Here is a 26,221-nt window from a genome sequence, read left to right as displayed (position 1 = left end):
ATAAAGAATGAGTCACATCCAAGGCAATGTGGCTTTCCTGGGTGTCCCAGAGCCTCTATAAAGCCAAGCCCAGGCACAGGGCAGATAATGTTGCAAAAAGCAGCTGAAAAAAAGAATCTGAAGGACAGTTAAGTATTTTTAAAGTAACGCATATCTAAGGACAAAAGCTGAACACAGAAAGTGATAGAGGCCATTTCTTCAGTGCGATTCAAGGAAGCAGCTTTACCCTTCGTTGACTGTGCCGACGGTAGAGTCTCAGGCTCTGGGGCTGCAATGAAAGCAAGTCATGTCAAAGAAGTGCTGAAGGGCAGCAATTAAGCATCCTTTACCACAGGCAAGCTTACTCCACAATGAAGGTTTAGGCTCCTCTAGATTATGGTGCCGAGGCTTGCTCATCTCACACCCGTTGCATAAACCACAGCAAGAGCTGAGACTTGTCATTTGGCGCCGATCATCTTTGCTGTGGCTCTCCCTGCACATATCCGATGGCTGTCCCTAACACCTTCTCATGAAGGTGTTCTGAATGTCTTGCCACCTGCCATTTTGTTTCTTACAAAGCAACCACGTGCACCCCAGGAAGAAGGTAACATGCCTTCTCCCATGTTGTGTTCTGTTAGTGTTGAATGGTATCTGGCTTGGCTGGACCTCATGTTCTTTCACCAAAGATAAGAAACTCAAGTGTAAAAAGGGCCACAAGTGTTCTTATGGTGCACTCTGTGGTTATGAGTACATATTGCTAGTAAACAAGATCCATTTTGGCTAGCAAATCAATACGTATCCAAGTATAGTCTCAGGTTTCATGAACTGATTAATAAATTCAATAACATCTGATGATGCTATGATAAACAAACCCTCCGATGGTCAAACCAGATGTGAACAAACTATTTCATGCTGGCTATTTGGTTCCATTGGCTATTATGTTTGGGAGGAAAAAACAACTGGCTATTTCTAGTAGTTTTTGTGCTATTCTACTCAAAGGAGTTTTCTTTCAAGAAGCAAATTAAAATTAACTGTATTTTTCAAGCCTAGGGGGAAAAATGAGAGCTTCTATTTCTTACAGAAAGAAAGCAATTGATTTGGCATTCGTTGGCTTTCATTACAAGGTAAATCCTTCTCTTATTTATATAGCTCAGATAGTACTTCCTCTAGAGTTAACTCGGTTAATCTGAATAGGGAAAGTAGTTGGTTTGGAAAAAGCAAGGATTGACTTGGGGGGGGGGGCGGGGACTGACAACAGAAGTTTTTGTAGAGCAACTTTCTAGGAACCAAAATTACTTGCTTTCATAATTCAAAAAAAATATAGCAATTCAGGGCTATGTAATACCATCTTGTGGATTAACACAGGAGGGTAACAGTTCTCACTGTGCAGGAGGGACAAGTTAAGAGAGAGGCGGCGGCTTTGGTTTTCCAGAAATGCTTGGGCTATGCATATAAAACAAGCCAAAAACAAATGTGAAGCTTCCTTGACTAAACCACTGAGGAAAAGCATCTCGCATGGAAAGTGAGATGGAAGAATGGCCGAGACCTGGGAAAGTTGGGGAGTCTTCACACTGGGGAGCTTCTGGTGGTTTGCATGCTCTTGTGAACTTCAGCTGAAAATAGAGATGACCTTTCTGCTGAGCTCAAACAACACGAAAGATCTGTAGCTAAAGAAATGTTCTACAGAGATGAAGTCCGTACTCTGCTGTCTTGGGCCACTCAACATCCTTCTATTGTGAGGTTTGGATGTCAACTCCCTTAGGTGGTGATCTGACTGTCAGACCCAGAGAAGGTGAGGACCCCAGGGTTATGAGAAAGTTTAGAAATCAAAGGATTGAAACCACACCAAATAAAATTTCTGGCAAAAAATAAACAATAAATAAAATGTCCAATTAAGAAGTGTCTATTCAGACATTTTGAAGAGTAATAGCACACCCTCTAATTGAATATCTTAAACTCATTTCTAAAATTTGTGACTTATCATGCATAAATGTCAACCAATATTTATAAGGCATTTTTTATGCTTTCCAATTTTATCGTGAAATTAACAGACATAATTACTGAGGAGAAATATTTAATTTGCTAACCAAAACACACAGCACCTTTCTCCATCTGCCTGGTAGCAGCCTCCACTGAAAACTCAGCATAAATATAAAAGTCACGTTCTCATTCCAAACCTCCCTAAGAATGACTTTTAAAACATATCTACCTCATTAATCCCTTCCCACTACAGCTGGCAGAGTTCTTTATTTAAACTGCTAGGCTACTTGATTTTTATACACTGTGCTTCTCACTTGGCACCCTCAGCCAGGGCCACTTACATACTTGTCCAAGCCTCTATTTCAATGGGTCTCAACCTTTCTAATGCTATGACCTGTTAATATAGTTCCTTGTGTTGTGGTGACTCCCAACCATAAGATTATTTTTTGTTGCTACTTCATACCTGCAGTTCTGCTTTTGTTATGAATCATAACATAAATATCTGATATTTCATGATGGTCTTAGGTGACCCTTGTGAAATGATTGTTCATCCCCCAGTTTGAGAACTCCTGCTCTATTTCTGTTGGGGTAACACCTACATCTGGATCCAGCTGCCTTGTCAGAGCATGCTACACAAATTCCTTCTCTGGGAAGCTGCTTCTGCTGCCCTATACCATCTTAAAAATAAATCGTGACCACTCAAGCAGAAAAGCTCTTGCTTTAATAACTCTATTGTGTAAACACTCTAGTGATGGAAATCCAAGTTGAGACTTCTTTACATAGCAGAGTGTGGAATGCATTCTCCCAAAGCTAAAGGTTTAAAATTTATATAGCAATGAGAGGAAGAGCTGACAAAGCTCTCCATAGTTCATTTTGTAAATCAGTATCCAAGACTGCTGTGTAAGTTCTAGATGAACTGTAAATGGAGAGTATTGGATCTTTCAGTATGCGCCACCATCCTCACATAGGGAGCCACTTTGATTTTAGTGAAACAGAGCAAAGACTCCTCCTACCAAAGAGCCTCCTATTCTTTAGAAAAAACACCATAAAGTCTCCTGAGAAGTAAACAGAAGTCAGCGTCCAACACCCAACCCCCCCACCCCCGCCCCGTCCCAACTAGGAATGCTTGGCACATTGAAGAAAGCTCTTTCTGGTCTTGCAACTCAAGAACTGAGACTCTCCAAACAAGCAGGGTTCTTAGAAGATAGAACCCATTGTTGCCTTCAGCTGAAAGGCTGCTATTCAGGTCATCAGGCTTCCATTCAACTTTGGTACTGGAAAGTATGTCGTAATACAACAAGGGACCCACACTCACTCCCATGGCTATCATTCTGTTTTCTGTGTGATGGTCATGAACATAATATCCACCACAGAGCTCAGAGCAATGCTATGATAATACCAAAGGGCCTGGTTGTGCTGAGGTCATCTGGTTGTGTTTTCACACTTTCCATGGAAAAATTGCATTAGACACTAACATAGAAATCAGAACTTCTTGAACCAAAGAGCTGCATAAATCAATTTTCCAGCATTATTTTTAGAACACTACAAATGAGGATCAGAGAAATTATCACATTTGGTGTCACTTCTAGAATGAGAGCTATTTTAAGTTTCAAAGAAATTAGTTGTGTTGTACTGAGTTAAAAAGAAATGAAATAATTGACAAATTTCTATTTTGGTATATAAAACCACAAAAGGAAAATCTAATACTAAAACTAATTAAGTAGGATGAATCTATCATCTTGGAGGATTTTGGAAATATTCCATTAAAAGAATTTTTCATGCTCTAGGCACAGAGAATCACTTATGGAAGAGAGCTTTGACTCTTTCTGGTAACTACTCAAAGACTGATTTTAATCAATGCTTTTAAGTTGGTCAAATTGTTTTTCACCCCCACTTCATATTTATTAGGTAATGGGGGTATATTTTAGTGTTAGTAATCAATGATTGATAGGCATAATACTATGATCTGAAACACAAGGAAAATCTAGTAACACCAAATTAAAAGTCACTTTTCAAAAGAATTCCTAAGTTGAGCTTAAGGATCTTTTTCCAAAAATCCTGAGAACTGTGTATGCAATCAACCAACAAACAGTAGCCACATATCCCAAGTGCTGGCCCTAGATGGCATCTTAATCTGAGCTCAGATCTACTAACTCAAGGGCCAGCTACTCACAACCCAAATAGCCATAGAACTCATGCACTCTGGGAGATACTTAGCATTTTCCAAATGAGCAATCAGAACAAACAGCTACTGACAGTTTGTAACAGAGCCAGAGCACTGGCTTCCCCACAGTGATATGAAGTAACACGAATGGTGTTGAGTAGGTTCAGGACTTAAAGAAATTTCACAGTGTTTGTCCTTGGACTTGTAGTTCTTTCTGGTGATGGGAAGGAAAACACTTTCATTCAATGTTAGAGATAGTAAAATATCTTCCAAGAAGGAACAGAGTGACCTTTCAAAATCCTGCCATATTTAGTAGTTGCTCTCAAAGTATGCACCTAGCAAAAGCCGAAGGAAAGAGTATCTACATCATCACAAAAATATAGGTTAGAAAAACATTCACATCACAAATGCAAGGGCAGTAAGTGCCTTTGCTGAGCAAGCACTTGAGCATACTATTAGCCAATGGAAACCATCACCCCCACATTGATTAATTACATGAACCCCCTCAGGCTGCAATAGCTGTCCCTGCCCCCATTTTTTCCATCTGAATACTACAAGTATTTTAAGACTCATGGCTTCAACTCAGTCTTTCTTGGAGCTTCTACTCAAGTACTACAGGCTCAAGTTTTATGATCTTATGCTTACTTTCATTCTTATTATTCTCTGGGATATAAGAAACTTGAAGACCAGAAAAGCATCCTCTTTACATGAGCTTGCCCAGTGGCAAAACTGAAAGTGTGCTAGGCATCAGACACTTCAATGCAGATGCATACCGAGAGTACAGTAGTTATCTCATATTGTGAGCTGCCGGAGCAAGACCTGTTCCCCAGCCTATCCCCAAATCCAAGAATATTCTACTGGAGGCCCATTTTCTCTTTTGTGTTACCGTTAGCTATTTCAAGTTGTATAAAGAAACTGTCCTACAGAAAAATGTAATTCTCTTTTTACTATAGAGAGATAAGCATGATCTATTTGGATTTAAGTAACCTGAAAAGTTAAAGAGATGCTGATTTACCAGGTTTGATTTTGGGCGGTGGCTTAGGTCTGAAGCGTCGTTTAGATGTGGTGGGGATAGACGTAGTTTGCTGGGGAGCTGAAAGAAGAGTTATAGAGCGTTGGTAAGTGATACTTCTCAAAGGTCAGCCACATTGTGCCTGTAAACATAAACACATGACCTTATGGAACGCAAGAATGACTGCATGCTTGCCTTGGATTCCTGGGTGCCTACACCATGCTTTCTACAGAGTACACATACTCAATAAGTTTAAGTATTGGCTGGGCCCAGAAGAACTACCTTTCTATAGAGGAGAACTTAATGTCATACTTGAAAAGAAATACTATTTGAGTAAGTGGACTGGCACCCTGGAGTCCTTCCAGATAAGATAAATTAAGAACCCAAAGAATAACATTAACATTAACAGCAGGGAAGAAGCCAATGAGATATTTTAGATTTATAGAATGGGAAATTCGAAACATCTTATCTTGTAGTTCATGTGTACCTTTACCAGATACTAATGAACTTTATTATTTAAATAATTTATAAGACATGAGCTTTTCTACACATCTTTCTTCAGCATATCCAGGATTTCAGGTACTACTTGATAATCTATTTGATCTACTATAGATTAAACATGATTACTGTGCTCACCAGAAAGGAATATACTTGAAATAATGATCACCTGTGTTTCTGCTATACTTTTCTAGTTGACAAAGTTGAAAGCAACTAAGGAAATTCCTCTTCAAAATATCAAGATTGTACAAGTTCCTTGAGGTTTATCATAAGGCTAACTATGAATAACTCAGCTCATTGGTAGAGGTAGAATCTCATGGTAGATAAAGAAGGGAAATGATTATTAATAAAAACATGCTTGAAGGCCAGTATGACTGGTTCTCTCCTGTCACTTTACCCGTCTTTCAGAGCATACAACTACACCAATGACATCAGTTACCAGTGGTTGTAGGCTGCACTTCAGGACTGGTGAAGATTTCCACCTTGTGAGGGTCAAATGATGCTTCACTTGGAGCTGGAAACACAAACACCCCAACCCACGGAACAATTTCAGTGAAAAACGAGGTATGTTAGGAATTTCAACATGCTTTCAAGATGGCATAATGGGCATGCTACAAGGATGAAAGAAAGCTGCGTGTTGTCCTGCAGCTATTGGATGACACTGTGACTCAGGGCAGGAAGGAAGAATGGTAATTACTCAGGACAGGCAGACTCGGTCCATGAAAATGAGGTGATGCAAGCCACAAGCGCATAGCGCGAGATGATGCAGATGACAAAGATGCCCATGCAGTTTCTGAATATTTTCACAACACTAAGATTGGAAATCCATTTTTTTTTTTTGGTAGTTATTTCAGTATGAGAGAAAGTGACAGATACATAAAATGGAATATAAGAGATGCCTGCATAAAAATACATCGTTCATCTATGTTCAGAAATAGAAAAGAGGTAAATGATTAGATGAAATGGGATGGAATGGTCATTTTGGAAGAATGGCATCCACATGGGTTATGGAGTTTTTAATGGAAAATAAAGCACAGATTTTTTTTTTTTGTTAAAGATATTACCCAGTGTTGCCCTTGGCTGTTCAGGAGTTCTGGAAGTTTTAGGTGGGACAGAGTCCATAATAGGCTCACTTGTTGCTGTTGGAATAAATGTCAACATTTATAAAAGCAATAGAAGTTTGTAGGGATAAAACACAAAGTAAATAAGTAATGTCCCCTAAAAAGGAAAATATTAGGGACACTTGAGGGATTCCTAGCCAAGGCTTTAAGCCAGTGATTCAACAGGAATTGAAGATGACCTCACTCTGCAAAACACCCATCACTGGAATATCAGAACCCATAAAACAGCTTCACACATTCAACTTAATTTTCAATTCCTTTTTTTCTAGTTTCTTCCCTTGTGTCATAGCTACTAATTGAGCCTACTATGAGGATTCAGTTTTATTATTTTTCTTACTTTCTACTTATCTTTACTTACCATACAAATAATGCTGATATAAGACTACACATACCAAAAAATAATTGCAGACACCTGTCTGACTTTGAATCCTACAGTGCCTGGTTTAGTAGATGCTTGATAAACATTGGCTAAAAGGGGGTGCTGGACTGAAGTAAACCCACTGAGGATGCATTGGTAAGTAAATGTCAAACGTAGACACAACTGCTGTGGCAAACAAATGCTGTCCCTCTTTTAGCATGGGGTTCTAATATCAGCAGTCCAGCACTTAGGGTCCAAGAAGTCTTAGGTTGGGGAGGCTGCTGAGTGCACAGCAGTATACCCCCAGTCTTTGTGTTCTAGATGGAGATGCACCTCCCCCAGTAGTTAAGACCAGCTGTGTCTCTAAGGAATGCCAAATGCTCCTATAAAGAGGAGAGATCCTAAAGCATCCTCATTTGAGAATTACTGCCCTATAGGACACCCTCTCAGAATACAAAATATATTTTTAGAATGATTCTGGACCAAAGAGTAAGATGTCATTACATTACTTTCCCCTAGTGGTGACCTTGTCTATCTGTACCCTTCCCTTGTGTGACAGAGTTAATTTAATGATAAAAATAAAGAAATAATCCCAAAGTGGGAAATATGGACAGGAATATCTCCCTGATACAGATGGAGATAGCCACTACCTACTATGAAACCTAGAGAGCACACTTCATTTCGCAAAAACTAAACTGCAACCACTAGGTTTAAGGACACCTAGGATCCAAAGGTGTCATTGAAAGGTTGGGTATACCTGTGTGGGGCTCTATTTCAGTCTCATCTGGAGTTGTTGAGCTTGAGATAACATCATGAGTTGCTTAAAAATAAAGGTAAAAGAATAGAAAGGTTAATTTTGATATATTGTGCAGGATTTCCTGACTATAAACTGAAGCAGAGCAGTGTTACAAAGGTGCTAGAGTTTGGAGCTGTTGGCCTCCTCACTACTAAACTGCCAGTCACCACCACTGCCTTAGCTGCAGAACTTTAACATACTGTACTGATTGGTTTTGTGTGTCAACTTGACACAAGCTGGAGTCATCAGAGAGGAAGGGGCCTCAGTTGAGGAAATGCTTCCATGAGATACAGATGTAAGACATTTTCTCAACTAATGATTGATAGGGGAGGGCCCAGTCCATTGTGGGTGATGCCATCCCTGAGCTGGTGGTTCCATGTTCCATCAGAAAGCAGGCTGAACAAGCCATGGGAAGCAAGTCAGTAAGCAGTAACCCTCTATAGCCTCTGCATCAGCTCCTGCCTCCAGGTTCCTGTCCTGTTTGAAGTTCCTGTTCTGACTTCCTCCAACAATGGACTATGGTCTGGAAGTGTAAGCCAGATAAACTCTTTTCTCCACAACTTGCTTTTTGGTCATCATGTTTCATCACAGCAATAGAAACCCTAACTAAGACACATATCATGCTATTGCCCTGATCTCCAGAGTTCTGTGAAAGTTGTGCCATTTATTTATAATGAAATCATGCCAGCTCTAAATCAAAGAGCTTCAACAAACACAAATCTACTAGTCGTATGGCAGCTAGGGCAGAAGCTTCTAGAGGAAGAAAAGAGAAGGAACACTGAAGCTACTTGTAGAATCCATTGCTTATTCTTTCTGCTTAGTAGTAGGTACTTCTGGCACAGTACCTAAGGAGCAAATGATACTTAAGGATTCATACTGTCTCATGAATTAACTTCTTTAACCTTGTTACCATCCCCGAGATACAGGTGAGATAGGCATTGCCACCACTTTGTAGATTTTCTAGATAATGAAGGTGAGGGTTTTACTATTGTTGTTGTTGTTGTTGTTATTATTATTATTATTATTATTATTATTAAAAAGGCTGGTTATGGTAGCAAAGTCGAGGTTTACAGCAGTAAAGACAAATGCCAGTGCCCATATGGGGACGTGACTGTTGACTTAGTAATTTTTCACCTTAAAATCCTGGCTAAGGACAGCAGGACTAAGAGCGGGGCACTCTTGGCACCACCTCTCTTGGTTTTATTTAGTGACAACTTTCTGTGCTCCTCCATAGAGCCATGACCCCTTCTACAAGGTAGGTAGGTAGATTTGAAGGTAGATTTTTGTATTCAGTATAAAGGAAGAAAGTGGGATGAACTCCAACGTAACTTCCAATGTAGGGATAAGTTTCATGTTCACATAAGAAATGAACTTGCAAGTAAAAATAGTACTAAAAATCTTCTCTTCAAGCACAAAGAACTGTCGCTGTAGGAGTAAGAGGCAGAAAAAGCAGAAACTAGAGGTGGACACTGCTTATTTTGGGCATTCAAATTGGTTTACAGAAAATATAATCAAATGGAGATAGCACACAGGAGGATTACTCATTTGGTTGTGTATAACCCGATGACAATTTCATGACATGGAACCAGTGCTAGCTGGAGCCATAAAATGGCATTAGATGGTGAGACAGAGTCTCAAAGAAGAGAACAGCTCATGTTATCCCCACAAGAGACAGGGGATGCACGTCACTTGTGAAGGTATAACTACTACAAAGTTCTCAAAAATAGGATATCCTGTGCTAAAATAGGTACATATTGTGAGAATCTTATATGAGGATCTGATGTTTTAATGTAAAGTTAGCCTAGTTGTGATTTTAAAGAGTCAGATGGGAACGACTAATTTTTTAAAGAACAAAAATGCTGCCAGTTTCTAACCCTGAGCCTGTTGTGGATCTAGCAATACCAGCCCTGTAAACCTCTAAGTCAGTCAGAAGAGGTTATCAACTTTTTTTGTATTCCTCTCTTCATATGAAATTATGAATTAATATCTTGACTTTTTATTCATGCCTCTGAAAAATGCCATGGCTGCATTAATGATAACTCCCAAATCTCCTTTCTATCTAGTAATGTTACATCATTTTTTTCTGCCGTCTGTATTTTTGTTCCAACTGGCATTTACTAATTAACCCTATTTCTCATATTTACACTTTGAGGTTCCAAGCCAGGCTGACACCTTCCCTAAGTTATTACTACAGGCGTTCATAGGGAATAAGAATGCTTTTGCATCCTCCAGTAATTATGGTTCATGTCTGCAAATTCCCATTAGGAATCTCTTACAAATATTTTCCTTGAAATCCTTGGGCTTCAAACAACACCTTTGTCACATAGTTAGTCCCCATCTTTCTATTTCCATACTTTTTGAAAGTTGAGTGCTTAAAAAAAAAAAAAAACTTATAAATCACTCACTAGAAGTTTTATGTGTTTGGACAGCTTTGCTAAGCGACCACCTCATCCTGCTGCAGATGCCAGTCTTTTGACTCTGAAGTGACAGACGCCAGAGAAGGGGACAACACTGAAGTGGAGTTCTTTGAAAAACTCTTACAATCACCGGGAGTTCTTGATTTCCTTACCAAAACTCGGGCATCTAAGAGTTCTTTACAAAACTGTGTGTTTAAGCCTGAGTAGATCTCACTCAATTGTTCAGCCTGTTTCTAACAAACTATTCTAGGTATGAAACTGACAAACAGCCCCAAGAGTTGGGTGTGAGTGCTACTGTTTTTCAGACAGTCTGTATGCCACCATGCCTTGCTGCTAATCACCGTCTTTAGTGGATAAAATGCTAACGCTATTTGAAACTAGGCAGTAGCTTTGATCTTTAATGCATAGAGTCTACATGAGACCTGAGTTGAAGGAGAAAATTAATTTGACAGGTAAAATGGGTAGTACAATTCAGAGCTTTAAGAAGCAAAAATAATGAGTAGCAATTATACAAAATTTTACCTTCAGATATTCCAGAAAGATATATACACTTGTAAGACCATTTGTTAATTGTATTTCATTTGCTCTATGTTTTTACTTTGAAAAACTAATTATATACAAATGCCAACATAAAAATGCCCTGGTTGAGTCATGTGATAGTACACAAAGAATTTCAAATAAGCAACATTTTACTTTGCTCAGATTTCTTGAATATCAGTAGCAATATGAAACATTTTTCTTTTTAAACATAATTTCTTGGATAACAGATTTTTATTAGGGAGAGATTCTATTGTAGCTATCTTGTCCTACAAGGCGTGTATGCTCTAGATACTAGTACATGGTAGATCCACAGTAGAATAAATCTAAAAATGCCTACATCAACAGATTAATTTGGAAGATGGGTAGTTTAACATCTTAAAAAGAATAACGACTTCCTAGCTTAGATGCGGGAGTGGGAGGAGAAACATGCCCTTTTCTCATTTAATAATACAGGAATGTGTGCACCTAAATATCTACTATGTAGTCTTGCTACTGGTTTGTAGGATCATGCAATAGAATTCTAACAGCCATATGCAGAAGCAGTGAAGGGAGGTGGCACACAGCTAGGCAAGCACTGCAGAGTCTCTGTACTATTTAAATACAAATAATACTTTCTTCAGTTAATGGAAAATTAAAACAGCACTCTGGTTGACCCTGAAATTTGTGAAATAAAAATGGAAGTTTTGAGCCCATAGTCCTATAAGAGGACACAGAGAAAATGAAAATCATCTGTTATGCTTGAATCTATTTTCTGGCCTTTGAAGCATCAACACTACTAGTTCCTACTTTTTGTCCTCTCTAGGGTTTAATTAGGTTGGGTGAGCCAGATCTGGGCTAATCAACACCTCGCAGAGCGGGCAGTAAGGTCCAAATACAGAGTTTATCTCTCTTCAACAAAGATCTCTAAGAAAATCAACCAGGGTATAAACATTCCAACTGATACACCCCTTCTTGTGCAAGCTGAGCTATGTAGTTCACAGAGCCAAACCACGTGACACAAGATGCTATAATTCTACAAAGTACTGAAAGAATTCAACACTGAGAATGGTGAGGACTGACCTCTTAAGAAAGTTCCAGAGCAGAGTACAATGACAAGATCAAGGCTTACCATACTCCATCCTGACACTGTCAAGGCAAGTCTCTATAAGACAATAAGGTCTTTGTAATAAGTCTCAATATATTGGGGGTAAAGGGTTCAGTTGTTTGAACATCTTGGGCAACTGTTGAACTCAATTGCATTGAATCATTCTGGGTTTGTGTCCATTTTCTTCCTTTGATTCTGAACCTTCATGGTTCTAAATAATAGAGTTTTATGGAATATTAAAATAAATTAAAGAGGTTTCATACTGAGGCACTATCAAGCAAGAAACAGAAAGTTCCTATCTATGAACTTTGAATCATGTTCGGATGTTCGATATTATGCACATGCCTGTTTGTGGGGTTTATCTGTGTTCCCAGCTCTGTTGCCCATGGAAAACACAGAAGCTTGACCCGAACATCATTTTATTCACTGAGTCTATGCAAGTCCTCGGGGCACACTTACAGAGTAATTCAGGTCACCACATTCACCGAATGGAGAAGACCCTGTACTTCTCTGTTGTGAAACCCTGTTCACCCAATTCCAAAGCACGCTGCACTTGTCAAGTGCAGTGATTCACTGGAGCGAGTGTGAAAGAAATTGGGAGTCTAACTATCGCTTGTCTACCCCTCCCACATGCAAGTCCTGCAATGCATCCCCTTCCTATACCTAAAATAGGAGCTAATCAGAAATGTGCATATGGCATTAGGTTCATAGGCCTTTGAGTTGTGTAGAGAAAGTTGAAGCAGAAATTATGTAGTTCTAAGGGAGAAAGGATCCAACAGCATGTGGATCCCATGAACACAAATGCCCAGTCTATCAGGTGGTAGAAGGTACCATGAGCTTCCCTAGAACCCCTGCTGGGGTTATAGCAAACTGGTCAACATCCAACAGAACAAGGGACTAACTCCCTTGTATCACTAGAAAGACAAATTTCACCCTGAGTAACTGTCACAAGCCCTAAAATATTTCTAAGATCTGGCTAGTTTCCTTTAAACACAGAATTTATGAGTAATTTTACATCCTGGTATGTGATTATAGAGCACATTTTTATGATTTCCTTTTCTAGACTTGATGGAAAATTAAATTTGCCAAGGAAATCAGGCTCAATCAACCCTAGTTAGCATACCTTACAGAAGGCTCTATAAAATGCAATTCCAGATAATAAAGTCACTACATACAGCACTGGTAAAAGATTAAGACAAACAGGCTGAGAGGGGAAGAGTGTATTAAATGACTAGATAGCTCATGTTTCTCACAATGCTCCAAACCTCAAATGTCCTGTTCCTTCACTGCCAAAAACTATTGAAATAACTCGAGTCTCCATAACCATGCAAGCTAGAATTCTCAATTGTCCTCTATATCTCAAAAACTGGTATAGAAGCCTTTATGAGAATATTCATTCTGCAGTTTTGATACAGAGTATAAATGTGGCAAAATTTCCAGTACATTCCAAAGCAAAATAAATCTTACAAAAAGAAACAATATTTCACATATAGTGACTAATTAAGCAGCCCCAGCCATCCAGGAGTTGGCATGTGGCTTTCTCCTGCTAAATGTCAATCATCTCAAAGGATATTAATATTAAATGAGGCTGTTCTGCCATAAAAACAGATCAAGACAAAGTCAAAATTATCCTGTATTCATATAGAATACAGGCAAACTTTATCCTCCCCACATGCTAGCTGATGAAGTCTGTGCATCTTTACAATTTGAGTTCCGTCTCCATCTGTGCATCTCACCATCTAGTTAGAAGCTGTGAAGATACTCATCCACAGATGGACTCACTTTCTGAATGTATTCAACCAAGAGAAGCAAAGCTTCACTTCCTTGGACCACCGTGATAATCATTTAACAAGAGACAGAAACCGGTCCCTTTCTAGCATCTTCTAAGAGATCCTCTATTCCTCACAGCCTGTGTTCTCCATGTTTGTAATAATTAAACAAGGGAGCTAGCTACCCAAGTAACTTGGAAACAATGGTATATATTAACACTAAACAGGACACAGCTTAGTACATGCATGAATAGTCCCCAAATTTAAAAATAGGAAAGGTTCAAGTGAATGGAAGCATATCAGCTACTGAAGAATACAAATATGTCAGCTCCTGAATGTATAAACACTTGAAATCACAAATAACCTATTTTTAATTTTAATTTGAAATTTAACATAAGTTGGGATGGTCCCATGAAATATTTAAACTAATCTTTAGAAAGATGCATTCTTACACATTAGCAGAAACATATCACGAGTTGCCATCAAGTACATTGATGATTAGTAATAGAACCTATATAAGTAAAGGCAGAAGATGTTAATAGATTTTTTAATGGAATGCAGTTACCAGTTGGAGGCTGTACAAATTTGGAATCTCCAGATGTTTTAACTCCAGGTGCCACCCACTGCTCTTCACTTGAAACTATATTAGAGAGAAACAGAAGGTGCTGAATGTTTCATGGCAGAGATGAGTAAGTGGCTAGAAAAACACTTGTACAGCAAAGCTCATATGGACCTAATCAAGAGTCATCACATACTTAGAAGTCAATGTGCATCCATCTAGACAGCAACCAAAGAGCTAGATTATATAGAGTTAACAGGAATGACTTTCAATAAAGCTGTAGGAAATCTAACCAAGTAATATTTTTTATTTTCCCTTTCAACCAACCAACTACTGATTTCCCTGTGTTGACCAAGTTCAGTGGTGCATTCAGCTTCACAGAGAAGGGACTCTGTACATGTATGTGTTCTACAGAACTGCACAGTCAGCACCCACTTTGTATGATGCTGGTGATCAATTCCATGCCCTCATATGTGCCAGGCAAGGGTTCTGTCACTGGGTTTCATCCTCAGCCCAACATGCATATTCTTCACACCAAATACAAAGTACTTTTATTTACCCAAGGTACCCCCTGGTTTCTCCAAAGGGAAGGCTGCTTCTGCCTCGGGAAACTCTGGAAACCTTTTCGGAGCTGGAGTAAAACACACAGGATAGTTAGGACAAGTGCATGGAACAGGACAAAAAAAGGTTTTAAAATGTTCAAAGTTGTGGAAACAACAAATACAAGATAAAAATCACTGCATGTCAAGAAAGTACTCAGTGGTATTTTTTAGTTCTATTTCAATGAAAGGTAATTGTTTTTTTGTTTTTTTTTTGTTTTTTTTTTGTTTTTTTTGTGACATCATGTAGCCCAGATTGTCTTGGATTTCACAATACTCCCTGTGTTTTTTATGTTCACTTATTACAGCATGGGCCACCATTCCCAGTGTAAATTCCCTTTTTGACATTTTATAATCAGGCCACTAAGCGAGGTGTTGTTAGGCTTTTCCATCTATACTTACTAGTTTCTTGAATTTTCTAACTACATTCATTATTGTGGTTTTTATGTATATATAATTTTAATGCAAACAAGGCACCAAGCACATTGAATTAGAAAATGTCTGCACAAGAACTTTAAAAAACATAAGGCAACTATACAACTCTAGCATATGTTTCTCCAGGTTTTGATACTTCATTCACAAATTCCAACAATCCTAGGAATCTATAGAAATAGCTAATATGTCCTATCTATCAAGATAAAGCTGCAAGTGAATAAAAACCATGGAAGAAAAAAACAGAAGATATCAATGTGTTCAGTCACATATTATCATGGGTTAAAAGAATAAAATAAAACAACAACAACAAAGACCCATGACCTACAGAATGGGAAACCCCACATCTGACAGAGGGCTGATATCCAGAATATATAAAGAACTCAAGAAATTAGACAACAAAATGCCCAATAGTCCAATTAAGAAATGGGCTATAGAACTAAACAGAGAATTCTCAACAGAGGAAGTTCAAATGGCTGAAAGACATTTAAGGAATTGCTCAACATCCCTAATTATCCAGGAAATGCAAATCAAAACAACTCTGAGATACCACTTTACACCTGTCAGAATGGCTAAGATCAAAAACACAGAAGACAGCTTATGCTGGAGAGGATATGGAGCAAGGGGAACTCTCCTCCACTGCTGGTGGGAATGCAAGCTTGTACAGCCACTTTGGAAATCAATATGGAGCTTCCTTAGAAAATGGGGAATCCATCTCTCCCAAGACCCAGCTGTAGCACTCTTGGGCATATACCCAAGGAATGCTCAATCATACCACAAGGGCATTTGCTCAGCTATGTTCATATCAGCATTGTTTGTAATAGCCAGAACCGGAAAACAACCTGGATGCCCTTCAACTGAAGAATGGATAAAGAAAATATGGTACATATACACATTGGAGTACTACTCAGCAGAGAAAAACAATGACATCATAAGGTTTGCAGGCAAATGGATGGATCTAGAAAAAATCATCCTGAGTGAGGTAACCCAGACTCAGAAGGACAAACATGGTATGTACTCACTCATAGGAGGATACTAGATGTAAAACAAAGATGACTAGACTGCTACACAACTCCAGGGAGGCTACCTAGAAAACGGGACCCTAGGAAAGACACAGGGATCACCCAATGACAGAGAAATGGATGAGATCTACATGAACAACTTGGATGACAGTGGGAGTAATGAAGGGCAAGGTTTGAGGGAAAGAAAGCTTAGGGGAGCAGGAGATCCCAGCTGGATCAAGAACAGAAAGGGAGAACAAGGAATAACAGACCATGATAAATGAAGACCACATGAAAACAGGAATAGGCAGAGTGCTGTAGAGGTCCCCAGAAATCCACAATGATACATCCTCTGTAGACTGCTGGCAATGGTCGAGAGAAAGCCTGATCTGACCTAGTCTGGTGATCAGAAGACTAAACACCCTAACTGTCGTGCTGGAACTCTCGTCCAATAACTGATGGAAGTGGATGCAGAGATCCTCAGCCAGGCCCCAGGTGGAGCTCCAGGAGTCCAATTGTCGAGAAAGAGGAGGGACTGTAAGAGTGTGAATTGTTGAGACCAAGATTGGAAAAAGCACAGGGACAAATAGCCAAACAAATGGAAGCACATGAATTATGAACCAAAAGCTGTGGAGCCTCCAGCTGGATCAGGCCCTCTGGATAAGTGAGACAATTGAATAGCTTGATCTGTTTGGGAGGCACCCAGGCTGTAGGACCCGGACCTGTCCTTAGTGCATGAGCTGGTTGTTTGGAACCTTGGGCTTACACAGGGATACTTTGCTCAGCCTAGAAGGAGGGGACTGGACCTGCCTGTACTGAATCCACCAGGTTTAAATGAATCTCCAGGGGAGTCTTGGCCCTGGAGGACATGGGAATGGAGTGGAGGGGTTGGGGGAAAGGTGGGGGTGGGTGCGGGAGGGGGGAGGAAAGGGGAACCCATGGCTGATGTGTAAAATTAAAATACAAATATAATAATTAAAAAAAGAAAACATGACCACTACCCAAAAAACTACCAGTGGCATTGTCACAGGGAAGGCCTCATTAGGGCCTTAAATGATGATGGTTGTTTAAAAATCACATTTAAGAATTTGCGTGTTTAGAGTTCATTTTTCTTCATTATCTGTCACTTGTTTCTTGTAAGGAGATTGATTTGAATAAGGTCGCCACCAAGGATTTCTGTTAGCCATGCATAACACTCCCAAAGTAGCATTCATTAATGCTTCAGTGTTCAGTGACTTTTACCTAGAGTGCTCAAAGGCAATTCAAACTCAGGCATTAGAACAGAATGAGCTGTTTCTGGGGTCTTCTCATTGAGGGCTACAATAAAGAAGAACACAGTTAGCAACAGAATGGTTTGGCATAACCTCTCCAGGTGCAGAATGCTTCATAACAGGCTCACGTGCAGTGATGAGCAATCCATGCCTTTTCCAGCATCCAGCCTGGGAGAGAGCTGGCTCTCCCAGGAAAAGTAACATAGCTGTTAAAATGGAAGTTGCTTTTAGGTCATCATCACACATGCACAAGACACATGCTGTTCCTTTTCTTCAAGGAAAGAGAACAAACAAGAAAAGCACGATACATTCTTCTGGGTGAAATAGTCGTTAGAAACAGCAGTTAACATGAGCAACTGAAATTCTCATTAAACAGCATGTCTCTTGGCAACTCTTCCCGAATTTAGTTGGCACAAGACTTCCGATAGCTGACCTGAACAGAAATCCCAGAGAGAGTCAAGATTTCAGCAGCTCTGACACCCAAGCCACAAGAGGGGACAAAGGGGACATGCAGTTAGTGTGTCACCCACAGCTGCCTGTCTGGTTGGTCACCAGTATCAAGGCATGGTGCTGACTCTTCAGGAGAACTTGTCCCAGAAACAGGAAGGTGAATTCCCAGAAAAAGAAAAGAACGGAGGAGGAGCAGGGAGGCGCATGGCAGGATAAAGTGGGTCTTCAACCAGTGAATGCTGGGAGTTGTCACTATCGCGGTTCTGTTATTTTAAGGGGGGGAAACAGTTTTCAGTATTACCCAGTGCTGTCTCTGAGGTGTCTAACACGCTAGACGCTGTGGGTTTAATGCTTCTTGAAACTGTTTCCGGAGTCACTGCAAAGTAAAACATACAAACAACTTTACGAGCTGGGAGATAATAAAATACAGAAGCAGCACAGGTATGATTTACCTTCTGTTGGCAGCCTCTATTCTTCGAGTTCCTAGGGTGAAGCTACCTACTTGCCCCAGGTGCCTCTCCTCCCTGATCCTTTTCCACTTTGAGTTACTTCCTAAGTGTCCCACAGAAGCATACCCAACTCCTCTCTATGAAATCATTTTTCACCACAATCCGAATGGCTGGTCTTCCCTTTGCGTTATCTCCACAGCTTAGTGTGGTGCCTATAGGAAGCAGGCTAACAGTGATATAAGTGAGTTCATGAGCAAGCTGAAAAAAAGGGGTGGGCAGGGTCAAACAACTATCCTATTACTAGATTTCCTCTAAACACCACAAATTACCAGCAGAGCTTGGATCCAGACTGAAACTGTGATGGGTATTCAAATGTTCAGCCCCAGGGTGGGTTGTGTCATTCAGCTGCTCCATTAAAGGCAGTGAAGACTTTGGGTAGAAGATTTGGAGAAATATAAACTATGATCACTGAGATTTTAAGAATTCTACAAAACCCTGGAATTCTGCAGCCACAACACATACTAACAATACTGAATAATATGTGGTGGGGATGGCCCAAGCATTTCTGAAGTGGAAAATTCTGAGGCGATCTTGGCAGAAAGTTGGGCTATCTGTAGACTTGCACCAGAAATTGTGCCCAGAGAAGACAGTGTCACTTGGAAAGCCGGGTAGAATGTTTGACACAGAAGTGGACTCATTTGGCCACTGGACATGCTTGCATTTTTCTCTGTATTAACTGATCACATCAAAGTTACAAATATATATATATATATATATATATCATTGTGGAATTTCACCCAACTGGATGCTGCTAGTAGCTCAAATGGTATCTGTCTATCTTCTAAAGGCCTATTCCTCATTAAGGCATGACTCACTCTGTCAATATGGTCTAGTTCAGTCTGCTTCTTCAAGTTGTTTGGTTACTACACCAACCCTATCCCCTCGTGACCAAACACGAGTCCCCAAATTCAGTACAAATGGAACACCACAAACACCTCAAGTTATAGAAATTTTATGAAGTAAAAAGTTCACTTTTGATGGGAGTGTTTTAACTAATGGTGAGCTGCAGGGAATACTTGCTCCTTGTCTGTTTCATCCAGGCCCGGATAAGGTGGTATCATACTGGTAAAAATTCAGTACTTCCAAGACTGATGTCTCCCCAGAGAATTAGGCTGGGTAGATTTATTTGGAGAACAGATATTGTGTGTTTGGTAGTAACAATAATACACTATGGAGACACTGATTGCCACGTGTTTCTTTAGGGATATTTTTGAACCAAATTACTACATAGTCTCCATCTTATGGGTATTAATCTGCAGGAACATTTCAAAGCATTTTCATTACCATCAAGTTATAGATTTATGAGGAATATAAGACATTTTGCTATGCCAATCACTGTGAAGGCAACTGGGCAATGAAAAATGGTCTGCACTGTTCATCCAAAAGGAAAGTCTGTGAAACATGCCATTACCTTTACTGTAAATGGCCTCAGTGTTAATGGCACCTCCATTCATAGTCAAAACACACATCTTCCTTCCATGCTGCATATCATGTCCATCATCCAGTCACTTGATTTTCATCTGTTCTTTTACCAAGTATAAAGCCCTAGAATCTCCTATTGTTTTATGCTTATGACCAAAATGAATTTCTTGTTATTTGCTTTAAAAAAAATAGGTTTGTAGCTCATTCACTATTTCAAACAATGCTACTTTCTTTCTCAGCAGCATCCTAGGAATCTCATTACCTGTTACTGGCTGGGATGCAACCTCTCCAACCTCTGGTGTTTTAGATTCTGCTGGTAATGCCAATGTGTCATTCTTGGCTAAAAATAAAATAAAAACTTTATTTCTTTGTAGTACAGTGTCCAAAATTACTTATTTCAAACATAGTCAACCACAATTTTTTTTTAAGATTTATTTTGTTATTTTATATGTTTGAGTATTTGCCTGCCTGTATAAATGTGTACCATGTGTGTCTGGTGCCCACTGAGGTCTGAAAAAAGACTGGATATGGTTGTGAGCTGGGTGCTGGGAACCAAACCATGGTCTTCTGTGAGTAGCAACAAGGACTCTTAACCACTGAGCTAACTCTCCAGTCTCTCAACAACAACAAAATATCTACACATATCTCTTCCTGCCCGCCAGGCAACTTTTCTGTACATTCCTCCTGAAGGCTGGTATGAATAGAGACAGACTTTGAAATTCTTCCCTATTAATCATGGAAGTTCTTTAAGATCTTAGTTGGTACGGGAATGAAAAAATCACAACAGAATACTTGAATAAATCTCATCATTTGATTTAAAGTCTCTGTAAGGCATATTTGGACTGAAAATGTTCCTTGATTTTTATTCAAGCTAATTTTATAAAATTCAATAGGGATTTCCATTATTACAGATGTTTTTGTTTTGTTTTGTTTTTTTAAAAAAAACGTAGCAGGTCATGACACTGAAAATTTTGAAACACACAAATAAAAGACACAGGAAAGTAAGCTTTTGGATAAGTTTGTAGCAGAACAAACTGACAATCAATGGATTTTATTAGAGACACATGTTAGCACATATCTTCTCTTTTGGTCTCTGGGAATCTGGTGTAAAAATTGACATTTTTCCTCTTTACACAACTTTTGGGAAACCTTTCTTCTAAAACTTAGGTGTTTTTCATAAAGAACATTTCTCAATCAGAATTGCCCAACCTCTGGAAAAGACAGTCTCTCGATTTTAAACTGGAAATATCTCAGCTCTTTCCCGAAATTCCCTGGTACATACTTATCCCCAGCTGAACACTGAGCCAGTCTGTGTTCTCAGATCTTGTTGAGAATGTAAATTTTGTAACCAGCTATAGCTGGCATGACTCTTGTAGAGGCCATATTCTTTTTTTCATTTAGTGTGGACACAAACTATATTTACCTCTTACAGACTTAAAAGCAATTAGAAAGCAGGAAGATATCAACTTTGGGTGTATACATTGTTGTGGACAAGGTGCAGAGTGCTGACCACCACTGTCAAGCTGGCGTCTGTGGCTGCCCAGCATGCTTATGACAGAGACAGTCAACAACACTGCTCAGATCTAGTTACAAGGCCATAAACAGTAAGAACTCTTTCTGTAATGACCAGCCAGACACACCTAGTATTTTATGAAAGTCTTTTCAAGATTTCTAAAATTGACCATGATTTTCTTTCTGGACATCTTTCAGGGCTACAGCTTTCACTTAGAACCACTGTGCTTGCTAGCAAGTGAAGAATCATTGAGCTTACAAGTTTCTCCTGAGCCATGGACCTGTTATTTTCAGTGTACACCACAGGAAGATGAGCTCTTCAAATGTCAGTTGCAGGGTCCCCATCATAGTGTTCCCAACTCCATTAGAGTAGTTTTGCTAATCTTTCCCTTTCGCTTAATAATATCCTATGGTCTAGGTTTGGGTGATCTCAGCCTGGCTAGGAAACCCCTCTCACTTCAGAACTTTGTCTCCATCTGTCTGTGTTTCTTTCTGTCTGTCTGTCTCCACCCTGTGGTCCCCACCCCTGTGTGTGTGTGTGTGTGTGTGTGTGTGTGTGTGTGTGTGTGTATCTCCCATGCACTTCCCCCTCCTTCAAGATCTTAGGCTCTCAGTCAGGGACAACAAACTGGATTGCTCCAGGTTCTAAGAGTCAATAGCTGCCTTTAATTGGCAATCGCATTAACCTAAAATTCAATTATATATGGGAAAACCTGGCAAGCCATCTTCTTAAGATGTATGTGTATTCTTCATACAACATTAATTTCTTATAAAGGTATGTAACATTTCTAAATAGAACACATCAAATGTCAGAGTAGTTAGAAGATGGGGAATATATTTAAATTAGATTTTGTGGCATCACTTTGCAACTCATGAACACTTATATACACTCACACACCTGCTATCTTGACAGAGTAAAACACCATCCAGCTATGGCCTAAACCTCGGTAAGTTCTTCTTCCTCCATTTTTTTTTTCTTTCATACTGTTTTCCAACACTGCTGATTCTCAACTTTTGGCAGGGTGTGTCTTAGCTTTGGCAAACCCTTTGTAAGTCCCTTGGAGATGAGTGTGTATACTAGCTTTCTTGTTCATTTATTCACACCATGTGTTCTTAGAACAAAAGCTATTGCATCTCCTGATGGCCCATGATGGGCTCTGTTGGAAGGGGGTTATTATTTTTAGGATTTACTCCCTCAAAAACTATGAGTTTTTGAATTGCAGCAGTGATAATTAGCTTTGGGATGTTTATTTCTCCCTTGGTAATAGAAAAAGTGTTTATGCCCACGCAATTTTTTTGGGGGAAAAAAAGGTTTCTGCACAGCAAAATAATCCATCAACAAAATAAAAACTAGCCTACAGATTGGAAGAAAATATCTGGAAGCCATGATTCACATACAGACTCAATGTCTAAAATATATAAAGAACTCCCATAACTTGTTAACACTCTATAGCACAATAAGATGATTCTGATGGACAGCAATTAATGTGACATTTCAAAATAGCCAATAGGAGTCCTAATACTCTCAATACAAAGACATTGCCTATGTCTAAAGTGATAAGTGTGCTAATTATCCTGAACTCGTCATTACACTTTGCATGTCTGTATTGAACTACAACTCCTAAGTATGTATAATCATCGTCAAGTAAAAACAAAATGAGACCTGATATTCTGAAATTACTAGAAGATAAAGAAGGGAGTACATTTCAGCATCGAGGCATAGACAAGGATGGTTTTAATAAGGATCCACAGTAAATAAAGCCAGCAAGTGGGGTCTCAGAAAACCCAAACACTTTTGGACAGCAAACAAAACCATAAACCTATGAAGAGGCAACTCACAGAATATGAGAAAATATTTTCAAGTTATACATCTGATAGAGAATTGGTATCTAGAATACATAAGGAACTTGAAAGCCACCACCACAACAAAACTAAACATCAAAAAAGCAATCCAAGTAAAAATGGAGTTCTCAAAAAAAGAAATGCAGATGTTCTTGGTAACCTGTTTCCTAACCAGTTTCAAAGGTGTTCAAAAGCATCTGAGGAGATGGCTCAGTGCTTAAAAGTCTTGTCAGAGACTTCAGATCCCTGGAACCCACTAAATTCCATGTGGGCATGCATGGTGGCCCATCTATTACTCTAGCCTCAGAAGGCAGAAACACAGGATCCCCAGAACAAGTTGGCACACAGGACTAACCATAACAATAAGCTTATATTTGATTAAAAAACCCTGTCTCAGTGAACACACTGGAAGAGTAATCCAGGATGATTTCCATTATCAACCTCAGGCCTCCACACATGCACATATATGTACACATGCACCTACACATGCAAACATGTATACATAAACACATGCACACTGTGTACATATACATAGAAGTGGGAAAATATTCAACATTAGTCACCAGGGATGCACAATCAAAACTACTCTAAGATTCTGTCTCACTTCAGTCAGAATGGCCATCATCTAAGATTCAGATCTGCCGTCAGAGAGACGACCTTGAGCCCAATTTGATAGCAACCAGAACTGTTCTCTGGGTCCCTTTGAAGGAGATTTTGTTGATGTTTTCTTAATTATACAAACGTTTCCCAATTCTTTCTGGGAGAAGGCATCAATACCAGCCTCAAGCACATACTCATTCTCACACCCCTTTATATCAGCTCACATTGAAAATTCCTAATGGCCCCTAATAACTAAGTTCAATGAGCATAACTTAGGAAAAGTTCTCTACTTGAAATTTATACCTGTTCAAATGAGTACATTTCAGATACTAACACATATTTTTCTTTCATATATTGCATGCATATGTACAAAATAGCTTTCCATACAGAGTGATTGGTAGTAATATCTCTGACACTCCAGCCTCCTGCTGCATACTCATTATTTTGTCCTCAAATGTCTCATCTGCAAAATTCCTTAATCTCAGTGCTGTATCATCCAGTGCTACTGTTCATTGAAGAGCCCCTGCTTACCTAATTGTGCCTTGAGAGCATCCGAAATCTCAAGCATTATGGATGTGGGAAGTTTTACCATGGAATCATTAAGTCCCGGAATAATAAGATGAACTGCAAGGAAGTAGATATAAATGTAAGAAAAGGAAGAAAACGTATCAGACAAAATTGGAGAATGGAGAATTATAAAGTAGAGTTCAAAGGTTGACCCTTCCCTTCCTTTGATTAACCTTAACTCCACATAGAAAATATGGGGGGAAATATGAGTGCACCTTTTAAAATGGGTATTTTCCATATCTAGAACTTACCACCAGAAATTCTCTGAGTTTACATTCATAGGCTCAAAGCTTCTGCATGGGCAATAGCCAAGATAAAGGCAGTGTATCTTTGTTGGAGCTTAGACTGGGCACAAGCCAAGAAATTAAATGGAAATGAAATGGACTCACACTAATTTAGCACTTGCTCACAGCACACATCCCCATAAGAACCCTCTTATCAAAAGATGATTGCCTTGTCTAGATATACATTGCATGACTGACTTACCTAGAATTGTTCCTCCAAAAGGAGTCTTGTCTGGGGCTTTGGTTGAAGCCCTGTGGGTAACATTCTGAATCACTAGTGAGATATGAAAAGACAATAGTGTGATGAGGATGAACACAGGGAACAATAAGAAGAGAATGGTGTAATGCTACCTTTCCTTGTAACAGTCTTAATCTATATTTATCAGTTAACAGAAGCAACACAGTGGATTGGCTACAGAGTCAACAGAAGAATTTGATGTATGTCTTACCTTCCCATCCATGCTTTGGGGTAACAACACATATCTTTAAATCCTAACACTCAGGAGACTGAGGCAGGAGGACCTCTATGAGTTTGAGGCTAGCCTGGTCTACAGAGCCAGTTCTAGGACAGGCAGGGATACACAGAGAAACCCTGTTTAAAAAAAATAGACTAAAAAACATATATCTTCAAATCAAAGAATCTTTTGGTGTTTCCAGCTGTTAGTGGCCATGCCTTTAGCATATACTTAGCACACTGTATTTTCTTAAAATGGAGAACTATTTTAAGGCTTTAATTCTTCTACTGAGAGATTTTTCTGGAAATAATGGATTCATTTTAATAATTTGAAAACTAGAAGCCAAAACAAAAACAACTGGACACTGAAATGAAATACAGCATTGTAATTCTTAAAACATAGACATCTTTACTTCCCCTAAGTGACCGCTAAATCATAGTTTTCATTCTCAATACCCTAAATGGTCTAATTGTTTTCCTCATGTATGCTAACTTAATCCTAAGTAAAGCTCCAAAGTAAAGTTCCACATGTTTAACTGATTATTTTTAATGTGACACATGGTACAAATGCTTTGTTGCCCAACTGGTAAGATTTGTCCAAGGTATCACAGCCAAAATTATGTAATAGCCACAAGTTTACTAAGTTACACTGGTTTCTTCAAATGTTTTAGAAACACCATTGTCAGAAAAATTGAGAACACATATACTGTATGTTCAACTATATTAGTTGAACATTTGACTACAATAGTTCCCAAATACAGCAGACTAATTACCTTGCTTGATGATTGTTATTGGGATGAGCTTCCTTGGGACATATGCTGGCTGGAAAGGGAGAGAGAAAGAGAGGTCAGTTTTTATATCAGTGTTAATTAAAAATAATCAGAATCCTAAGAGGAGCCCTTGTCTTCAATGAAGTCATCCATGTCAGGGATTTAGCAGTCGCTAGATGGATATTTAGCACATACATCTCCATTGTACTGAACTCATTTGTTTACCCCATA

At 39.2% G+C, this 26,221-nt stretch overlaps 1 protein-coding gene across 1 annotated transcript in view; it reads right to left on the bottom strand.

The window, feature by feature from the left end:
* The window catches only part of LOC118593909 (ABI family member 3 binding protein), a 207,927-nt gene that overhangs the window by 79,084 nt on the left and 102,622 nt on the right, over nt 1-26,221 (bottom strand). The window contains exons 7-19 of the mRNA XM_036203506.1: nt 25,994-26,042; nt 24,969-25,040; nt 24,447-24,539; nt 20,224-20,301; nt 18,332-18,406; nt 17,552-17,626; nt 14,837-14,908; nt 14,284-14,358; nt 7,870-7,932; nt 6,698-6,772; nt 6,073-6,147; nt 5,139-5,216; nt 227-268 (exon numbers count right to left, since the gene is read on the bottom strand). Coding sequence (XP_036059399.1) covers nt 227-268; nt 5,139-5,216; nt 6,073-6,147; nt 6,698-6,772; nt 7,870-7,932; nt 14,284-14,358; nt 14,837-14,908; nt 17,552-17,626; nt 18,332-18,406; nt 20,224-20,301; nt 24,447-24,539; nt 24,969-25,040; nt 25,994-26,042 — 922 coding nt within the window. The remainder of the gene's footprint in view (nt 1-226; nt 269-5,138; nt 5,217-6,072; nt 6,148-6,697; nt 6,773-7,869; nt 7,933-14,283; nt 14,359-14,836; nt 14,909-17,551; nt 17,627-18,331; nt 18,407-20,223; nt 20,302-24,446; nt 24,540-24,968; nt 25,041-25,993; nt 26,043-26,221) is intronic.

This window comes from Onychomys torridus, chromosome 12, assembly GCF_903995425.1.
Source record: "Onychomys torridus chromosome 12, mOncTor1.1, whole genome shotgun sequence".
Taxonomy (NCBI): Eukaryota; Metazoa; Chordata; class Mammalia; order Rodentia; family Cricetidae; genus Onychomys; species Onychomys torridus.
This window is presented reverse-complemented; position numbering and strand designations above follow the sequence as displayed.